A 20,034-nucleotide genomic window follows, 5' to 3' on the forward strand; every position below is an offset into this window, starting at 1 on the left:
GAAGATGGAGAAATTAAGTTTTCCGTCTTCTCCGCTCCTGTGCTCAGATTCTCGCATGCAGGAGAATCAAATCACACTAAGATGACACTCGGCTCAAACTCTGACAAAATTTGATCGGAGTGTCATTAGCTTAATCGGGCCAATTTTCTCGCATGAGAGAATCATCGCACGTCTGACCATGACCTAACCTGTGATATTTCGGGCTGGGTTGGGACTTCAGATATTCTGGTCTCCTTTTCAAACCATTTTTTCCTGTTTACTCCTAGTGAAAATGAAAAAATAGGGCTAAAACTACACTGTAATGGGAAAAAAATGCAATTTTTAATTTTGTTTTCTACTTTGCAATAGTTATTGTGAAGCACCTGAAATGTTAACAAGCTTTCTATATGCTTGTTTGAGTATTATAAGGGATGCACATTTTAAAATAGATTGATTTGTGTGGTTTTCATTTGAGGCTATGTGCCCAGGATGCAGAAATGCTCCGGATTTTTTCCTGAGCTTTTCAGCATCTCCCTGGCAGAAAAAACGCATACGGATTGTACATGCGGATTGTACATGCGGATTGTACATGCGTTTTCCTGGCAGGGACAAACAGTGAAGCGTTCTTCACATGCATTTCCGCATGCGGGTTGTCAAGCGCTTTCCAAGCGATTTTAGTATCACTTGGAAAGTGCTTGACAACTTGGTCATACTATATAAATCCATGTAACCAGCATGGATTTATATAGTGTGACCGTAAAGAATGGTAAAAAATAAATATTATACTTACGTTCTGATGGCCCCCGGAGTCTTTATTCGATCCGTCCTGGCTTGCCGGCAGCTCGTGGTACACTGAAGGACCTGCCGTCACATGACTAAATGACGTCAGCACAGGTCCTTCAGTCCACCGCGATCTGCCAGCAAGCGAAGACAAGCACACCAGGGGCCATCAGAAGGTAAGTATAATATTTATTTTTTATTTTATTGTTTTTTTTACATGTTCTATGATAACCGGTGTAACAGGCCAGATTACCCCCCCGGTTAAAGTGGCCTAGGCCAGATAATACCCCGGGTATATTCTGGCCTAGGCCAAACTATACCCCGGGGTATAAATTGGCTCAGGCCAGTTTATACCCCTCTGGGCCAGAATATACCCTGGGTATAAATTGGCCTAGGCCAGATTATACCCCTCCTTGTCAGAATATACCCCAGTACCCCAGCTGCTGTAGATCAGATTTTTCAGGCTTTTGAGAACCATTGAGTGATATACTCAATAACGAGGCCCCAGGCAGCACACGGGGGGAAAGAGACAGCGCGCAAGGGGAGGAAGAGACAGCGCGCAGGGCCCCTGTGAACTGTCTCTGTCCCCCTGTGCGCTGTCTCTGCCCCCTTGTGCTCTGTCTGGGACACCTTGTGCGCTGTTTGGGACCCCCTGTGCGATGTCTGGGGCCCTCTTCTTGAGTATATCAGTCAATCCTGTGCGATGGCCACTATAGTAATAACGGAGCTGCTGTGATCCGGCAGCATCCGAAAACTTCCAGCCAATCAGGTGTTACCATCGGCGGCTGGAAGTTCACGGATACTGCCGAAACAGAGCAATACTAATAGCTATAGTGGCCGCAGCTGGGTACTTCAGATATACCCCCTATTCTAGAACGTCTGGTCAGCGCCGGTAACAGCTGATTGGTTGGGGTGCCGGGTGTCGCACCTCCACCAGTCTGATATTGTTGGCCTATCTTGAGGATAAGTTATCAATAAAAAAAAAGTAGTGGCTAGCCCCTATAAGTCGTTTGTGATTTAATAAATTTGGCACATCTCTAGACTGTTTAGTCAAACATTACACCGCAAATTAGTTGGTTTATTGCAGAAATTTGTGGCAAAATTTTGGTGCATATTCTCTCATGTCCCTGTTTCCCATAAACCATGATCTCTTGTCAGATGAGTTGGAAAGGTGCCTAAGACACATGTGATTCAAGCCATTTTAGAAAGTGTTTTGGTACAAATTAAGCTAGATTTCTGCCTTATTTAGCTTCAGAAATCTCTTACAGTGTATCTCAGTGTTTGTAACCTATTACTCAGGATAGTACTGGGTTTCACATACAGGATCAATCGCTTGTCGTGTATTGGACCTTGTGCTAATGTCTTCTGGATTACAGTAGAGAGGGCATCTCCAATGTGGAAGATTTACAAGCTGTGGTAAATGGGACACATTCCTAGTCACAGCCATGACCCTATTACCAGAATTTATCATTTAGAAATGCTTCTATCCATGTTACTGGTATAGTGTAAACTACTTGCTTAGAGCTCAAAGTGAAAAGATAAAGCTTTTAGGATTCACATTAAACATTGCCTATATTTAACATTTCAGCGTTTAGCTCAGGGGCTAAAAATGCATTAGGCTCAAAGCACATTGGCCTGAAGTTCATAAATTAGGTCATGAAATATACCGCTTGGCTTAACTTCTTTATGAGATTACGTGAGTGGATTGAAACTGAAAATGTAATTGAAGTTAAAATAAATAAAATAATGTATAAAGTAAATTATCCTTTCAAGATATAAGGTTCATAAAGTTATAGTAACAATATATTGAACTTTCAGGTTTATTAGTAATACACACTCATCAACATTGAAATTGCAGCATCAAGAAGGCAAAATTGTGGAATTATGCAAATCACAGGCTTGATAGACCTGATAATGATAAGGAAACACTGAAAAAATTGAAGCAAAATTTTCAAAACATCTCGATTTATTCAGTATTGATGAGATTTTAACAATTCCACAACTTTTCCATCCTGAGGAGAGGACAAAAATCTGTCTGAGAGGCCATCTTTCAAATAGTTGTGGAGACGGTGAACATTGGAGCTTCAGCTCACAGGCTTAAGCAGAGGTGGGGTTGAGCTGCCATGGCTGACATGGTCCATGAATGAAATTGGGGCTATTTTGAATAAAAAGTAAATAAAATAAAAAAAAAATCTATTAAAAAAAAACAAAAAAAAAGATTTCCACAATTCCCTACAAATGAGTCTTCATGAAGGAAGGCCGACCCTTTCCCTCCTCTGTATTCATTGGAAAATAGGGGGATGTTATGGGCAAACGCATTTCAGACTGAAGCTTTTAATCATTGCATACCAGACAGAATTGACAAAATTGTGTGTTTTCTTTCATTTCATACCATTTGGAATTTTTCAGTTTATTATATAGTAAAATGGGTAGTGTTATTCAAAATTACAATTTATTCTGCAATAAACAAGCCCACATGAGGCAATATCAATGATAAATCCAAAAAGTTATGGCTTTTGAAGAAGAGAAGGAAAAAAATTAATAGGCTGGTCATTAAGGAGTTAAAAATCCTTTCATCTATCTTATTTGGAGAATTGTTTTCTCTAAAGTCATAGGCTTCAGTTCAACAAGACTGACGTGAACAATGCCGATCTTGTTGAGGGGCCGTGTTGGAGTCAGATGGAGGTACGTGCATCTTAATGAATCTGGCACATCTGAAAAGGTCAGGGACTGGAGTAAGATTTCTCAAGTAAGCTACAGCTTGTTGTGAATTTGACGAGCTGTGGCTTCACACTCCATTCCGACCCATCCCGCCCCAGGTCCGTCTATTATGGCAGAGCTAAGCAAAACTCGCATGAAAATGACAAAAGTCGCAAAATGTTTGCTCAACATTGAGATGCACAAACATTTTTTGGGTTATCAAAGTATTTTATGTCAGATTTCTGGTGAATGCACTTTGAATCGGGCCCTCAATAAGTCTCTTACTTTAGAAGGCCATACATCGTGGTTGTGACTGGTTATTACAGAAACTTTCTCTAACAGACTGTCATACGATTTCTTGTGCTAATGTAACACATGTGCGGGAATGTAAAGCACAGAGACCACGAGGCGGCAACAGTCAGGGGTTGATATAACCACTTTATATGTATAACAATTATTTTATTGGGGTTAGTAGCAATGGGAATTAGCAATAACTTGGAATAACAATGAGAAGTCTTTTCAGTAAGTAACAGTAAAGTCCTTTGCAAAAATGTGATGCACCCAGTCGTGGGAGTCACCACGTAAGTTCTCTTTCTATATATATATATATGGCCCTAGCAGGGATCACTGGTTCTTCTCGCTAGTCCACAAGTCTCTTCCAGATATAGTTAATCAGATCCTGTTTAGCCTCCCACTCACCAGTCGGCCCCCCTCCCAACCTGAAGTCCTAATCCCAACTGTCCTCCACTACTGCTGGCACGCCTCTCCTGTTACAGTCTTTTCTTAGCTTTTCTCAGCTTTACCGTCGACTGTAGTCTCTCAGGCTTGAGGCAGGGGGGTCCAGACCTCGGCTCTTGACAGGCGACGCCCGATCCCGGAAACTTAATCGGTGCAGAGCACGGATCCTGGCTCGGGGCACTCCTGTGACTGGTCTGGACCCTATCAGGAGGTGACCGGCACTTGGGTGACACAAGCCTCCGGCTGAGGCCTGTCATGCTGGGCTCTGCAGCACCTCTAGAGCATGTGTTCTCTGCTTTGCAGCTTGGCGCCAAATCTGCATGCGGTTTGACGCGCAGGGCTATTATATACAGAAAATCTCTCCTGGAGGTCACCTGATCAGGTGCGGCATCTGAATTTACTACCCCTTCAAATCTTCCAGCAGAACTTGGTTCCGCTTGATTTCGCCTGGCCAGCAGATGGCAGTCTTTCCTCACTAATGGCACATCCTGCAAGAGTTCTCCTTATGTTTCATTGCCTTCTACTACACTTTCAACATCATATGCACCAAAATTCAATCAGTTCTTCGGTCTTCTGATGGATGATATGTAATTAGGGAACAAAACTGCAGTTACACACAAGGACATTGCTCCAAATCTTAGGTAAGATATAATAATATGGTGGTAAAGCAGGGACTGTGCATAGATGTATGGAGAGGAAGCCTTGTAAAGTTGAGTTCTCAGTACATTTTGGCAATTATGTGATAACTTGTATTTCTTACTGATGTTTAATTGTGATGTGTTAGATTGGAAATCAGTTCCCAATACACTGAATGTGGTATAGTTGTACAGGGATAATAAAGCACTGGTATGCAGGTGGATGTGGATTTCTGACTTGGAAAGACAATACAGCTAAGACAGCTAAGCTGCACTCACAGGAAGGTAAGGAGCTTGTCTGCTTGGGGGAACGAATTTACAAATACCCTCTAATTGTATTGTTAGGTAATATACAGGTGCATCTCACTAAATTAGATTATCATCAAAAAGTTAATTTATTTCAATTCTTCAATACAAAAAGTGAAACTCAAATATTATATAAAATCATTACAAACAGAGTGATCTATTTCAAGTGTTTATTTCTGTTAATGTTGATGATTATGGTTTACAGCCAATGAAAACACAAAAGTCATTATCTAGGTAAATTAGAATACTTAACAACAGCTTGAAAAATGTTCGTAAAATCCGAAATGTTGGCCAACTGAAATGTATGTTCAGTTAATGCACTCAATACTTGGTCGGGGCTCCTTTTACATCAATTACTGCATCAATGCGGCTTGACATGGATGCGATCAGCCTGTGGCAATGCTGAGGTGTTTTGGAAGCCCAGGTTGCTTTGATAGCAGCCTTCAGCTTGTCTGCATTGTTGGGTCTGATGTCTCTCATCCTCCTCTTGACAATACCCCATACATTTTCTATGGAGTTAAGGTCAGGCGAGTTTGCTGGCCAATCAAGCACAGTGATACTGTTGTTTTTAAACCAGGTATTGGTACTTTTGGCCGTGTGGACAGGTGCCAAGTCCTGCTGGAGAATGAAATTTCCATCTCCAAAAAGCTTGTCGGCAGAGGGAAGCATGAAGTGCTCTAAAATTTCCTGGTAGACTGCTGCGCTGACTTTGGTCTTGATAAAACACAGTGGACCTACACCAGCAGATGACATGGCTCCCCAAACCATCACTGATTGTGGAAACTTCACACTAGACCTCAAGCAGCTTGGATTGTACGCCTCTCCACTCTTCCTCCAGACTGTGGGACCTTGATTTCCAAATGAAAATTGGAACTCTGGGACCTTATGGAGTGTGTCAATGACTGCCTTCTGGACATCTGTCAAGTCAGCAGTCTTCCCCTTGATTGTGGAGCCTACTGAAACAGACTAAGGGACCTTTTTAAACGCTTAGGAAGCCTTTGCAGATGTTTTTTGTTAATTATTTTACTTTACTGAAATAATGACTGTTGTGAGGACTGAGGGCAGGGGCACAAGGCAGTATATTCTCTCATCCAATAGAATTTGGCCAATTATGCTAATGACACTCTGATTGAACTCTAATCAGAGTGTGGTAGTAATGTGCGATCTGAATATCTGATCAAACTCTGGCATATAGCGATTTTTTTCCCTCCGACAGTCTTTGAGGAAAAAAATTGGCACGGCCCCATAGACCAACATTGGTCCGAGTGTGATCCAATGTTTTGTCAGATCGCACTCGGACAGCAAATACACTAATCTGCAAGTGCCCTAAGGAAAGCAATTTCCCTTGCAAACAAGAGCTTTAAGCATTACCTGAATGTAGTTCTTTACAAATATTTTCTTAGAGAATTGCCATTCCTCTCTACGTACTAGAAGGATCTATTGATAGACAGTTTCTTTACATTTAAAGACATTCCGTGCAAAACTGCATTCCATATTAGTATTTAGAATAAGCATTCTATCGTTTCTTGTGTGCACCTGAATGAGCTATGGTTGTATAGTAGAGAAATGTCTATAAAAATAGTGCATGTTATGATTGGGAATGTAACCACAATATGAATAGCCATTGATGACTATGCTACATTTAATATGCTTTAGGCCAGGTGCACACAATCCATCAGATCGCACTCAGACCAATTCCATGGCTCCGCTCACATGTCCTATTTTTTTGTCCTCTCCGAGGAAGAAATCGCTGCATGTCCGACTTTGATCTGATATTCGGGTCACACTCAGCCGTGCAAGTCAATGAGGGCGTGGAAATCATCGTACTGCAGTGGGTGAAGTCGGAAATTTTGTTCTCCATCTTCTCCTCACAGTGTGCTCTGATTCTCTCATTAAAGAGGATTGGATCACACTGCTGACACTGATCAGAGTCTGGATCAGTATTGGAAACTGCTACATTTATCTTTCATCATCAAGCAGCTGAATCATTTCACACTCTGTGCCAGCCTATGCATTTTTGCAATGTTTTTTTTCCTGCAGCAAAAATCTTTACTCTTGGCAGTAAAAGTGCTGCGTTGAAAACACAACTAATAGCTGCTTTTTTGCTGTGTTTTTTGCTGCATTTTTCAGGCTGATTACTTGTGTGATTTTTTTATTGTACATGTTAATAAAGTTAGTTTTATTCACCAAATAAGGCTGCTAAAAATGCTGCAAAAATGCAACACAAATGTTATGCAGCATATTCTGCAGCATGTTTGCATTCCCTCATTGCTTTCTATGACTATATTCATGTTTTTCTGCGTTTTTTATGCAACTTAAAAGCTGCTTTTTACAGTACCAACAAAACTATTCGATTTCAGAAATCTCATGCACACGCTTGGTTTTTTCCCTTGCTTAATTTGAGAACTGCAGCATTTCAATTCTTTCAGCATTTTTGCAGCTTTTTTTTTCATCCATAGAAAGCAATGAGAAAGTGAAAAATAATTCAAAAATGTAAAAAACGTTTTTGCAGCACTTTCGAAGCATTTTTAGTGACTAAAAGCTACAAAAATACTTAAAGAATTGACATGCTGCAGATTTTTAAAAATGTTGCAATGCTCAAATTCAGTCAGGAGAAAAAAGCTGTGTGCATGAGATGTCTGAAATCTCATAGTTTTTACTAGTACTGTAAAACGCAGCTTCTTTTCTGCAGAAAAAAAAATAGCAAAAAATGCCACGTGTGAAAATATCCTTAGGTTATGTGCATACAATTAGATTTTTCTGCTGCAAAAACCAGAGTATTGGCAGGAAAAAATGCTGTGTAAAATACAAGCCTTTTTACTGTGTTTTTGATGCATTTTTGCTTGTGTTTTTTCCCCATTAATTTAATTGGGTCAAAAACACTAAAAGAATTGTTATCTGCAGATTTGAAAAAAAACTCTTTAAAGGCTCAAATCTTCAAGGAAAAATAAGCAGCATGTGCACGAGATTTCAGAAATTTGCTGATACTGTAAAACTCTACATATTTTTCCTGCGGTAAAAATGAGCTGGAAAAGCTGCAGCAAAAATCTAACGTGTAAACAACCCCTTAGATGTAATTGTTAATTTTTACAGCACGTTCCTATGTAACAATCCTCATTATTGCAAGATATTCGTTGTCATATCACACATTTTGGTTTCAAGTTGTATCCCTCAAACAAAAAATATTTTTCATAGCAACATATTGATTTTGACTGGTCAGAAATTCACAATCCATTACTTAGTTATAGCCAACATCTCACACTGTGCAGTAGCACATTATTAGCATTAAGCCTCTCTCAGATCTGCGTAAAAAAATCGCTCCGATGTTAATTCAGAAAAGTAGGGCAAGTGTCATTCGAGTGCTGTGCGAGTCTGCGTTTTTTTTCTCACCTAGCATCCTTATGACATACGTTTTTAACATCATATTTTACATACTGTAATTCTCTATGTAACTTAAAGCTAGTTTACGAAACTAATAAAGCAATCTTATATAAAGATATAGATAGGTAGATAAATAGATGTCCAGTAGATATACGTATAATGTCACATATTATTAACATTGCACCCTTTAGTTCCTTTGTTGTGGCACTAAAGGGTGTATAGCCTTATTTAACTTATTAAATAAATAAATAATTAAAAATAACTGTATGGAGTCCCCGCTACTTTTGATAAGCAGCAAAGGTAAAGCAGAGAGCTGTGGGCTTAAATTGTTAGACTGGGAAGGTACCTGGTTATTGGACTCTTCCCAGCCTAAAAAGACAAACCCGCAGCCTCCCCAGAATTGGTGCATCACATTAGATGCGCCAATTCTGACGCTTTGCCCGACTCTCCCCTATTGCCCTTGTGCGGTGGCAATCGGGGTAATGGTAGTTGGGGTTGATGACGGCTGTGAATATCAGTAAAGCTAACGCCGGGTCCCACTATGCTTCTGGAATTGTCATGAAAACCTTCCAGAATTTCATACAATTATAATTTGTTGTTAGCTCAGGAAGTTCAGCAGTGTTAGTTTGTGTGTCCACGATATCGCTGGAGACAGCTGTGCTAGTGATGTATACGAGTAAAGTCAATGTCTGACCTCTAGTAACTGAATGTTTGCATTCCTAGTAACATGCTGTACTGCCAAGCACGTCCCTAAGGAAAGTTACAAAGTTGTTCCATACAGTGCAAACAAACGTCAGAAAATATTCAGGGTTTACGCCAATGTTCTGCATTATGTTTGTATAAGAAATTCATTTCAATCACTTTTATGTTAATTTCACTTACACATTTGTGTTATTTTAAGGATGTACATAATTTTGGCTATATCATTTGGGGCTGTAATAGCTGTGTTCCATGTAATTATATATGAATGTGTTTTTTCTGTTTCAGCTGCTATCTTTATGACACTGGGATTCATATTGTGAAGGAATCTGTTGTGCTAAGAAGAAAGGCTTCTGTCTCAGCCGGAGTAGATTAAGACAGCTTAAAATAATGCAGAAAAAAAGATTATTCCCAAGCAGAGCATCTCTGGTACTTGTCTTGTGCCAAGTAATTACAGCACTGGAGGTACCACTTGACCGTAAGTATCAGCCGACTTTTTAAGATCGTTGTAGCTCTCAATATGCATGCCGTGGACTCTCATAGGCACCAGCTTAGCTAAAATTCTTATTTTTTAAAGAGAACCTGTCAGCTGCCATAACCCCCTAAACTGCCACCATGTCTCTATAGCACCCTATTTCTTAATTTTAATAAGCTCCTTCCTATGCCTTAGCGATTGATTTATAATTTTCATGTCAAGTTTTAATACACACTGACACCGTGCAAATCCATGAGGCTTAGTAGTCTCCGGGTTTTGACCCCCCTGGAATAAACCTCCCTTCCATCCTTTAACCACGCTTCGCCAGACTTGAGGGCATGACTGACATGACTTGCATACACATATATATATATATATATATATATATATATATACAGTATATATATATATATATATATATATATATATACAGTATATATATATATATATATATATATATATATATATACAGTATATATATATATAATATATATATACAGTATATATATATATATATATATATATATATATACAGTATATATATATATATATATATATATATATACAGTATATATATATATAATATATATATACAGTATATATATATATATATATATATATATATATATACAGTATATATATATATATATACAGTATATATATATATATATATATATATATATATATATATATACAGTATATATATATATATATATATATATATATATATATCATACACACAGCAGGTGAAATAAGTATTGAACATGTCACCAATTTTCTAAGTAAATATATTTCTAAAGGTGCTATTGACATGACATTCTCACCAGATGTCGATAATAACCCATCCAATCCACACAGGCAAAAAAATCAAACCATAGATGTCCATAAATTAAGTTATGTGTAATAATGAGAAATGATAAAGTAATGAAAAAGTATTGAAAACGCTTAATGAAATTTACTTAACAATTCGTATAAAAGCTTTTGTTGGTGTTGACAGCGTCAGTACGCCTCCTGTATGGAGACACTAGTCACGGGCATTGCTCAGGTGTGATTTTGGCCCATTCTTCCACACAAACACTCTTCAAATCCTAACGGTTCCATGTGCTCCTTGTATGAACTCTGAGCTTTAGTTCCTTCCATACATTTTCTATTGGATTCAGGTCAGGTGATCGGCTCGGCCATTCTAGAAGCTTTATTTTCTTTCTCTGAAACCAATTGAGAGTTTTCTTGGCTGTGTGTTTGGGATCATTGTCTTGCTGAAATGTCCACCCTCGTTTCATCTTCATCATCCTGGTAGATGGCAGCAGATTTTTATCAAGAATGTCTCCGTACATTTGTCCATTCATCCTTCCATCAATTAGATAATGTTTGCCAGTTCCGTATGTTGAAAAACAGCTCCACACCATGATGTTCCCACCTCCAATCTTCACTGTTGGTGTGGTGTTTTTGGGGTGATATGCTTCCCGCCATTGCAGTGCTCACTGCTTATCCATAGCGTTAGTGTATACGGTCTATCTTGCGCAATCTGTTGTACTGATGAAGGTCTCTTGACCGAAACGTCTCACTTGTTGGATTGCAGCACCATAAATAAATATATTCAAAATATTCTTTGATTCACTACGAGTGCCAAGTCTTTTTCAACAGTTTACAAGGGATAGGACCCTACTTGTGCACCATACATAGAAGTGCTATGATACCACTTTACTTACTTTTGTCCTGTGTCATTTCTCATTATTACACATAACTTAACTGGAATCTGTCAATAGGATTTACCCTCCTAAGCCGTCTATATGTGCATGCAGGTCTTAGGAAAGAAGAAAATGATACCTTGATATCTGCGATCTGATGTCTTCCATAGAAATCCATGTTTTTCTTATATGTAAATGACCTCTTCCAGGCTATGAGGGAGGACGTTGCCTGGAAGATATCTCTGCCTCCAGAGCTTATTTTAAATTAAATAAAAGGGGGAGTTACCAGTGTGGCCACTCTCTGCTCTCCGACATCTGGTGAGAATTTCATGTCAGTAGCACCTTTAGAAATATATTTACTTGGAGAATTGGCGACGTGGTCAATACTTATTTAACCCGATGTTTGTGTGTGTATATATACATATATACACATATTTTCTATATGTATATACGGGTGTGTGTGTATAAATATATATATATATATATATATATATATATATATATATATATATATATATATATATATATATATATATATATATATATATATATATATATATATATATATATATATATACATACAACATTGAAATTACAACACCAGGAAGGAGTCATAGATTTATGGAAATCACAGAATTGATAGACATGTTAATGATATGGAAGTGATGAAAAAATGGAAAAAAAAATGTAACATCTCGATACATTCATTATCAATTATGAGCGCAATGCGCAGAAATGCACACACTTACACACATTTTGCTATTAATGAGGTTATTAATGGTTGTCTGAGAAATGTTTTGACACACTGAATGCACTTGGTCACACAAGTCATCTAGATCCGCTGCTGGCAGCTCCCTTTTGCAATTGCTGACTAATCACTTTCCAGATGTGCGCAATGGGAGACAAGTCTGGAGAAGCTGCAGGCCATGGTAGCACGTTTAGGACACACAGGCTGCTCACAGTAGCACAAGCAACATGCGCCCTGGCCTTGTCCTGTTGAGTAGCGGCTTTGGGGATAAAGTGGAGAAATAGCCATACAACTGGTTCAACTATTGATCCATTCTGTACTGCAAGTGAAATTGTAGAACACATACTAAGCCTAAGGTGTGAAACAGTGTCTACACAAACCATCAGAATGTGTTTGCACAACATTGACCATTGAGCTAGACATCCAGCTACAAGTCTTCCATTGACCTCATGCCACTGATCTCAAATGCTATCATGGCGCAGAGCAAGACAGCAATGGTGTTTTGGAAGCAGTCATAGCCTGGGATTGGGCTGGAGACCATGTGGTAAATGCCAAGAAGAGTCTTTCATAAGGAAATGTCACATTGGTCTTTCTCCTGGGTTTATGGTGTGGGGTGGCAAATTTTACAATAGCCGGACTTTTCCAGTTTTCATTCAAGGTAAACTAACAGCTTGGCATTACATTGATTTGGTCATAAAATCAGTTGTACAGTCATTCCTTCACAGTATCCCAAAAGTTGATATTCAACCTGACAACACCAGTCCGTATGTTGCTTCTGTGAGCAACCTTCGATATCTATCTATCTATCTATCTATCTATCTATCTATCTATCTATCTATCTATCTATCTATCTATCTATCTATCTATCTATCTCACACCCAGATATTGATAAGTAGTTGGCCTTGAATATTTCTAGCAGACGAAAATAAATCCTGTTGCTATGGAAACTGTAACGGGTCTGGGAGGCGGAACCTCTGGGCTACTATACAAGGGAGCGGTCCTTGTAAGGGAGCGGGTGGCGACCAGGCAGGCAGTCACAGCAGGTGACCGGGACAGTCTCTGGGTGTACGGGCAGGAGGTCACGGCAAGTGATCAGGGCAGTCTCTGGAAGAACGGGCTGGAGGTCACGGCAAGTGACCGGGGCAGTCTCTGGAAGAACGGGCTGGAGGTCACGGCAAGTGACCGGGGCAGTCTCTAGGTAAAGGGTAGGTACGACCTGTGATGGCTGAACCTCCAGGTAGGCTAGCAAGGCAGATGGAGGATGTGTGCTCCCAGGTGAGCAAGCGAGAGTCTCTGGAATAGCAGGTGGTCACAGCACGTGACGGCGGAGCCTCCAGGTAGGCAAGCAGGCAGGTAGCGGAGAAGCGCTCCCAGGTGAGCGGGCAAGAGTCTCTGGAATAGCTGGTGGTCCCAGCACGTGACAGCGGAGCCTCCGGGCAGGCAAGCAGGCAGGTAGCGGAGAAGCGCTCCCAGGTGAGCGGGCAAGAGTCTGGAATAGCTGGTGGTCACAGCACGTGACAGCGGAGCCTCCGGGCAGGCAAGCAGGCAGGTAGCGGAGAAGCGCTCCCAGGTGAGCGGGCAAGCTGGTCCATAGACAGACTGACCGGAGTTGTAAGGCAGACCGTCGGACCTCAGGCAAGCAGGCAGGTAGCTGATGTGCGCTCCCAGGTGAGCGGGCAAGTTGGTCCTTAGACAGACTGACCGGAGTTGTAAGGCAGACCGTCGGACCTCAGGCAGGCAGGCAGGTAACAGGAAATCAGGCAGGATTAGGACAGCAAGCTGGCAGGAATCTGGCAGGTAACTGGTAGGTAACTGGCAACGGGACCTGAGAGCTGAAGCAGAGTAGAACGGTGCAACAACATTGCTCGGGCACCTCCATTTTGGAGGAGGTGCCTTATATATGGTAAAGTCCTCCGGCCATTGGCCGGGGACTCCTTAGGACGGCGCGCGCGGCCCCTTTAAGAGGGAGGGAGGGCGCGCGCGCGCGCGCCCTAAGCACAGTGGCCGGGAAGGAGCGCGCGCTGCCAGCAGAGCGGGAGAGGGACGCCGGGCACGGAGCAGAGCGGTGAGGGGAACAGCGTCCCTGCCTAGCAGAGGGCAGGGACGCCGGCACTGCAGTACCCCCCCCTTTAGGCCCCCCCTTTTTTAGGCCAGATAGAAATTTAGCTAGGATGAGAGGGGCATGGATGTTCTCCCGGGGCTCCCACGTTCTCTCCTCAGGACCAAACCCCTTCCAATCTACCAGAAAAAAGGTCTTTCCTCTTACCCTTTTGGTGGCAAGAATGTTCTCTACCTCAAACTCGTCCTCAGCAGAAACCGGAGCAGGAGGCGTACCTGTAGACTTGGAAAAAGAGTTAAGCACCACGGGTTTGAGGAGAGATACATGGAAGGAGTTAAGGATCCGTAAGTTGGCTGGGAGTTTCAATTTATAGGCCACCGGGTTGATCTGACTGATGACCTCCAGAGGACCGATGAACCGAGGCCCTAACTTGTAAGAAGGTATCTTGAGTCGAACATATTTAGATGAGAGCCAGACTTTATCTCCTGGACGAAATTGTGGAGGATCCAGGCGTTTTTTGTCAGCGTGTCTTTTCATACGCTCGGATGACAGAAGGAGTGCGGACCGGGTACTCTCCCATATGGAGGAAAATTTGCTAACGAGAGATTCCGCAGCCGGGTTGTCCACAGAGGTGGAGACAGGAAAAGGAATCCGAGGATGCTGACCAAAGACTACAAAAAACGGGGATTTGGAGGAGGATTCGCTCTCGTGATTATTATAAGAGAACTCGGCCCATGGTAGGAGATCCACCCAGTCAGAATGGTGGGCATTAACGAAGTGCCGGAGGTAACTGGTCAGGTTCTGATTGATCCGCTCCACTTGACCATTGGACTGTGGGTGGTAAGCGGAAGAGAAGTCCAGGGTGACGTCTAGTAGTTTACAAGTGGCTCTCCAGAAACGTGAGGTGAACTGTACCCCACGATCCGACACGATGTGGAGGGGCAGGCCATGAAGACGGAAGATGTAGCGGATAAAGTCTTTAGCCAGCTCGGGTGCAGACGGAAGGCCTGGCAGGGGAATAAAGTGAGCCATCTTGGAAAAGCGGTCAGCGACCACACAAATGACCGTACAACCGGCAGAGACGGGGAGATCAGTTATAAAGTCCATTGCTATATGCTGCCAGGGGGCAGCAGGTACAGGAAGCGGAAGGAGGCGTCCGGCTGACAGATGTCTCGGGACTTTGTTGCGGGCGCAGGACACACAGGCAGAAACAAAGTCTATTATGTCCTTGTGCAGGGTAGGCCACCAATAGTGCCGGGCAATAAGCTGGAGGGTCTTTTTCTGACCGGCGTGGCCAGCTAGTTTAGACGAATGGCCCCAGTGTAGGATCTTCTCCCGATCAGGTACTGAAACAAACGTCTTACCGGGAGGGAGACGATTTAGACTCACGGGAGCCACCTGCATTACTCTGGCGGGATCGATGATATGTTTAGGTTCTTCCTCGAGATCGGACACCAGAAAGGATCGGGACAAGGTGTCTGCTTTGACGTTTTTGTCAGCCGGGCGAAAATGAAGAACAAAATCAAAGCGAGCAAAAAACAAGGACCACCGGGCTTGGCGCGGGTTAAGTCTCTGGGCATGCTGGAGGTAAGCCAAGTTCTTGTGGTCAGTGTAAATTATTACCGGATGAAGAGCCCCCTCGAGTAGGTAACGCCACTCCTCCAACGCCAGCTTGATGGCCAATAACTCTCGGTCTCCTATGGAATAGTTGCGCTCAGAAGAGGAGAAGAGTTTGGAGAAGAAGCCACAAGTTACCATTCTCCCGGAAGATGATTTTTGAGTAAGTACCGCTCCGGCTCCAGAGGAGGAGGCGTCAACTTCCAGGAAGAACTGCTTGTTGCCGTCCGGGCGATGCAGCACCGGGGCGGAAGAGAAGGCCTGTTTTAGGGAAAGAAAGGCCTCCTCTGCTTCGGGCGGCCACTCTTTGGGATTAGTACCCTTACGGGTGAGCGCGGAAATTGGGGCAGTCCGGGAAGAGAAGTGCGGGATGAAGAGGCGGTAATAGTTGGCGAAGCCCAGGAACCGTTGAATAGCCTTCAATCCCTCTGGTCGGGGCCATTTCTCGATGGCAGACAGTTTCTCAGGATCCATTTGTAGGCCGGTCTGAGAGATAATGTAGCCCAGAAACGGAAGCGAGGTCTGCTCAAAGAGGCACTTCTCATATTTAGCGTAGAGATGGTTCTGCCTGAGCCTGAGCAGGACCTGACGAACATCCCTCCGGTGAGTCTGGAGATCCGGAGAGAAGACCAAGATGTCGTCCAGGTACACCACTACGCAGGAGTAGAGAAGGTCCCGGAAGATGTCATTGACCAACTCTTGAAAGACGGCAGGAGCATTACAGAGGCCAAAGGGCATTACCAGATATTCATAGTGGCCGTCCCGGGTGTTGAATGCCGTCTTCCATTCATCCCCCTGACGGATACGAACCAGGTTGTACGCCCCACGGAGGTCCAGTTTGGTGAAGATTCTAGCCCCCCTCAGACGATCAAATAATTCCGGAATGAGCGGAAGGGGGTACTTATTCTTCACCGTGATCTGGTTAAGGCCTCTATAGTCTATACAGGGACGGAGAGAGCCGTCCTTCTTTTTGACGAAAAAGAAGCCTGCTCCCGCCGGGGAGGTAGATTTCCGAATGAATCCCCTGGCCAGATTCTCCTCAATATATTCGGACATCGACCGGGTCTCAGCAGCGGATAATGGATAAATACGCCCACGGGGAGGAGAAGTACCAGGTAACAGGTCGATAGGGCAGTCGTATGGTCTATGAGGGGGTAGTGTCTCTGCCTCCTTTTTATTAAAGACATCAGCATAAGACCAATAAGGAATCGGAAGTCCAGGTAGATTAGCTGGGGTAGGAGAAGGACGGACGGGATGAACGGGAACCAGACAGGTCTTATGGCAGCCCTGTCCCCAGCGAAGGACTTCTCCGGTCTGCCAGTCAAGAACGGGTGCATGTTTCTGGAGCCAAGGTAGGCCTAGCAAGAGGGCGTGAGAGAGTGCAGGCAGAACATGGAAGGAGATACTTTCAGAATGCAGCATTCCCACCTGCAGAGTAATGGATTCGGTGATGAGTTGGATGGGGCGTGGTAAGAGCCCCCCATCCACGGCAGCAACAGACAAGGGTACAGCCAGAGGTTTGGTGGGGATGCGGTATTTCTCTACCAGGGACTGTGAAATAAGATTCCCGGCTGCTCCAGAGTCCAGTTGGGCTAGTTCGAAATAACGGTTCTCCCCGTAGATGATTGAAACTGACAACAGCAGGGATGGAGAGGATTTATTCTTGTCTAGGTGGACCTCTCTGAGCGAACCTAGACACAGGCGTTTCCCGACCTCTCCGGGCAGGCACGGATCCGGTGCTCCTTACTGCCACAGTAGAAGCAGGTCCCCTCGGCACGGCGTAAGTCCTGACGGGTCTTGACCATCTTGGTCTGGTCGACCTGCATAGGCTCAGGAGGGTGTACCTGGTTAGAGACAGAAGGAGTGACGGGTTTCTGAAAAGTAGGAGCTAGACGTGGTAACCTCCTCTCACGGGTGACCTCTCTGGCACGCTCCTGGAACCGTAGGTCAATCCGGGTGGCAAGAGTTATTAAGTCATCGAGAGTGGTAGGAATGTCCCGACCGGCAAGTTCATCTTTAATACGGCCGGACAGACCCTCCCAGAAGACGGAAACCAGAGCGTCGTTATCCCAGGCCAGCTCCGAGGCAAGGGTACGGAACCGTATGGCATATTGGCCCACGGTGAGACTTTCCTGACGGAGGCGTAGCAACGATGATGCGGATGAGGTCTTCCGTCCGGGTTCGTCGAAGACTTTCCGGAAAGCCGTGAGAAAAGCAGGCAAGTTGGACACCAGGGGGTCTCCTCTCTCCCATAGAGGATTTAGCCAGGCCAGGGCCTCCCCGGTGAGATGGGACATGATGAATGCAATTTTGGCTCGGTCAGAGTTAAACTGGTGGGACAATAGTTCAAAGTGCAGGGTGCACTGATTTATGAAGCCCCGAGCCTGGGCTGAGTCGCCTCCGAAGCGAGGAGGTGCAGAAAGCCGAGGTCCGGGGTAGGATATCATGGTGTTAGTGGACAGCGGAGCTGCCGGATTGCGAGACATGGCACTGGCGGAGGTTGTTGGTGGAGCAGTCAGAGTGTCCAGGCGAGTATTGACATTCCGCAGGTGACCCAGGATGGACTCCTGTTGGGACCTTTGACGGGACAGTTCATGACACAGGTCCGAGAGCGAGGGAGCTTGGGTGCCACCGGGTTCCATGGCCCGAGCAAACTGTAACGGGTCTGGGAGGCGGAACCTCTGGGCTACTATACAAGGGAGCGGTCCTTGTAAGGGAGCGGGTGGCGACCAGGCAGGCAGTCACAGCAGGTGACCGGGACAGTCTCTGGGTGTATGGGCAGGAGGTCACGGCAAGTGATCAGGGCAGTCTCTGGAAGAACGGGCTGGAGGTCACGGCAAGTGACCGGGGCAGTCTCTGGAAGAACGGGCTGGAGGTCACGGCAAGTGACCGGGGCAGTCTCTAGGTAAAGGGTAGGTACGACCTGTGATGGCTGAACCTCCAGGTAGGCTAGCAAGGCAGATGGAGGATGTGTGCTCCCAGGTGAGCAAGCGAGAGTCTCTGGAATAGCAGGTGGTCACAGCACGTGACGGCGGAGCCTCCAGGTAGGCAAGCAGGCAGGTAGCGGAGAAGCGCTCCCAGGTGAGCGGGCAAGAGTCTCTGGAATAGCTGGTGGTCCCAGCACGTGACAGCGGAGCCTCCGGGCAGGCAAGCAGGCAGGTAGCGGAGAAGCGCTCCCAGGTGAGCGGGCAAGAGTCTGGAATAGCTGGTGGTCACAGCACGTGACAGCGGAGCCTCCGGGCAGGCAAGCAGGCAGGTAGCGGAGAAGCGCTCCCAGGTGAGCGGGCAAGCTGGTCCATAGACAGACTGACCGGAGTTGTAAGGCAGACCGTCGGACCTCAGGCAAGCAAGCAGGTAGCTGATGTGCGCTCCCAGGTGAGCGGGCAAGTTGGTCCTTAGACAGACTGACCGGAGTTGTAAGGCAGACCGTCGGACCTCAGGCAGGCAGGCAGGTAACAGGAAATGAGGCAGGATTAGGACAGCAAGCTGGCAGGAATCTGGCAGGTAACTGGTAGGTAACTGGCAACGGGACCTGAGGGCTGAAGCAGAGTAGAACGGTGCAACAACATTGCTCGGGCACCTCCATTTTGGAGGAGGTGCCTTATATATGGTAAAGTCCTCCGGCCATTGGCCGGGGACTCCTTAGGACGGCGCGCGCGGCCCCTTTAAGAGGGAGGGAGGGCGCGCGCGCGCGCCCTAAGCACAGTGGCCGGGAAGGAGCGCGCGCTGCCAGCAGAGCGGGAGAGGGACGCCGGGCACGGAGCAGAGCGGTGAGGGGAACAGCGTCCCTGCCTAGCAGAGGGCAGGGACGCCGGCACTACAGAAACAAGTATTAACTTTGACAAGTGAATGTGCTAAGTTTTAGCAAAAAAAAGTTATCGGATTTTGAAATAGTGATTAAGAAAAGTTAACCATCAGGTGAAGTTTGAAACTTCAGCAAAAACTTTCTAAAGGCATCTTATTTTTGCAGGATAATGCGCCCGCCCATAAATCTCATCCTGCCCTGCAAAACCTCAATGAAATTGGCTTTTAAAATTGGTCTCATATGATTATTATTTCTTTCTGAAACTCCAAAAAAATCATTGAAAAGATGAAAATTTACGAGAAGCGAAATGGTAATTGATGCTGTGGAGCTGTGTTTTGCAGCACAGGATAGCAATTTCTTTTCTAAAGGACTAGAATTTATTTTTGATTGATGCACTAAATGTATAGAGTTGAGAGGTGGTTAT

The 20,034-nt window shown here is 44.5% G+C and overlaps 1 protein-coding gene across 15 annotated transcripts in view; it reads left to right on the top strand.

Moving 5' to 3' along the window:
- The window catches only part of NRCAM (neuronal cell adhesion molecule), a 256,326-nt gene that overhangs the window by 134,069 nt on the left and 102,223 nt on the right, over positions 1 to 20,034 (top strand). For all 15 annotated transcript variants that reach the window (XM_073652000.1, XM_073651998.1, XM_073652001.1 and 12 more), the window contains one exon: positions 9,507 to 9,696. In XM_073652000.1, the coding sequence (XP_073508101.1) occupies positions 9,609 to 9,696 (88 nt within the window). In that variant the 5' untranslated portion in view covers positions 9,507 to 9,608. The remainder of the gene's footprint in view (positions 1 to 9,506; positions 9,697 to 20,034) is intronic.

The sequence above is a fragment of the Phyllobates terribilis genome, unplaced genomic scaffold (genome assembly GCF_046119375.1).
Source record: "Phyllobates terribilis strain yellow unplaced genomic scaffold, ASM4611937v1 Scaffold_11__3_contigs__length_659146591, whole genome shotgun sequence".
Taxonomy (NCBI): domain Eukaryota; kingdom Metazoa; phylum Chordata; class Amphibia; order Anura; family Dendrobatidae; genus Phyllobates; species Phyllobates terribilis.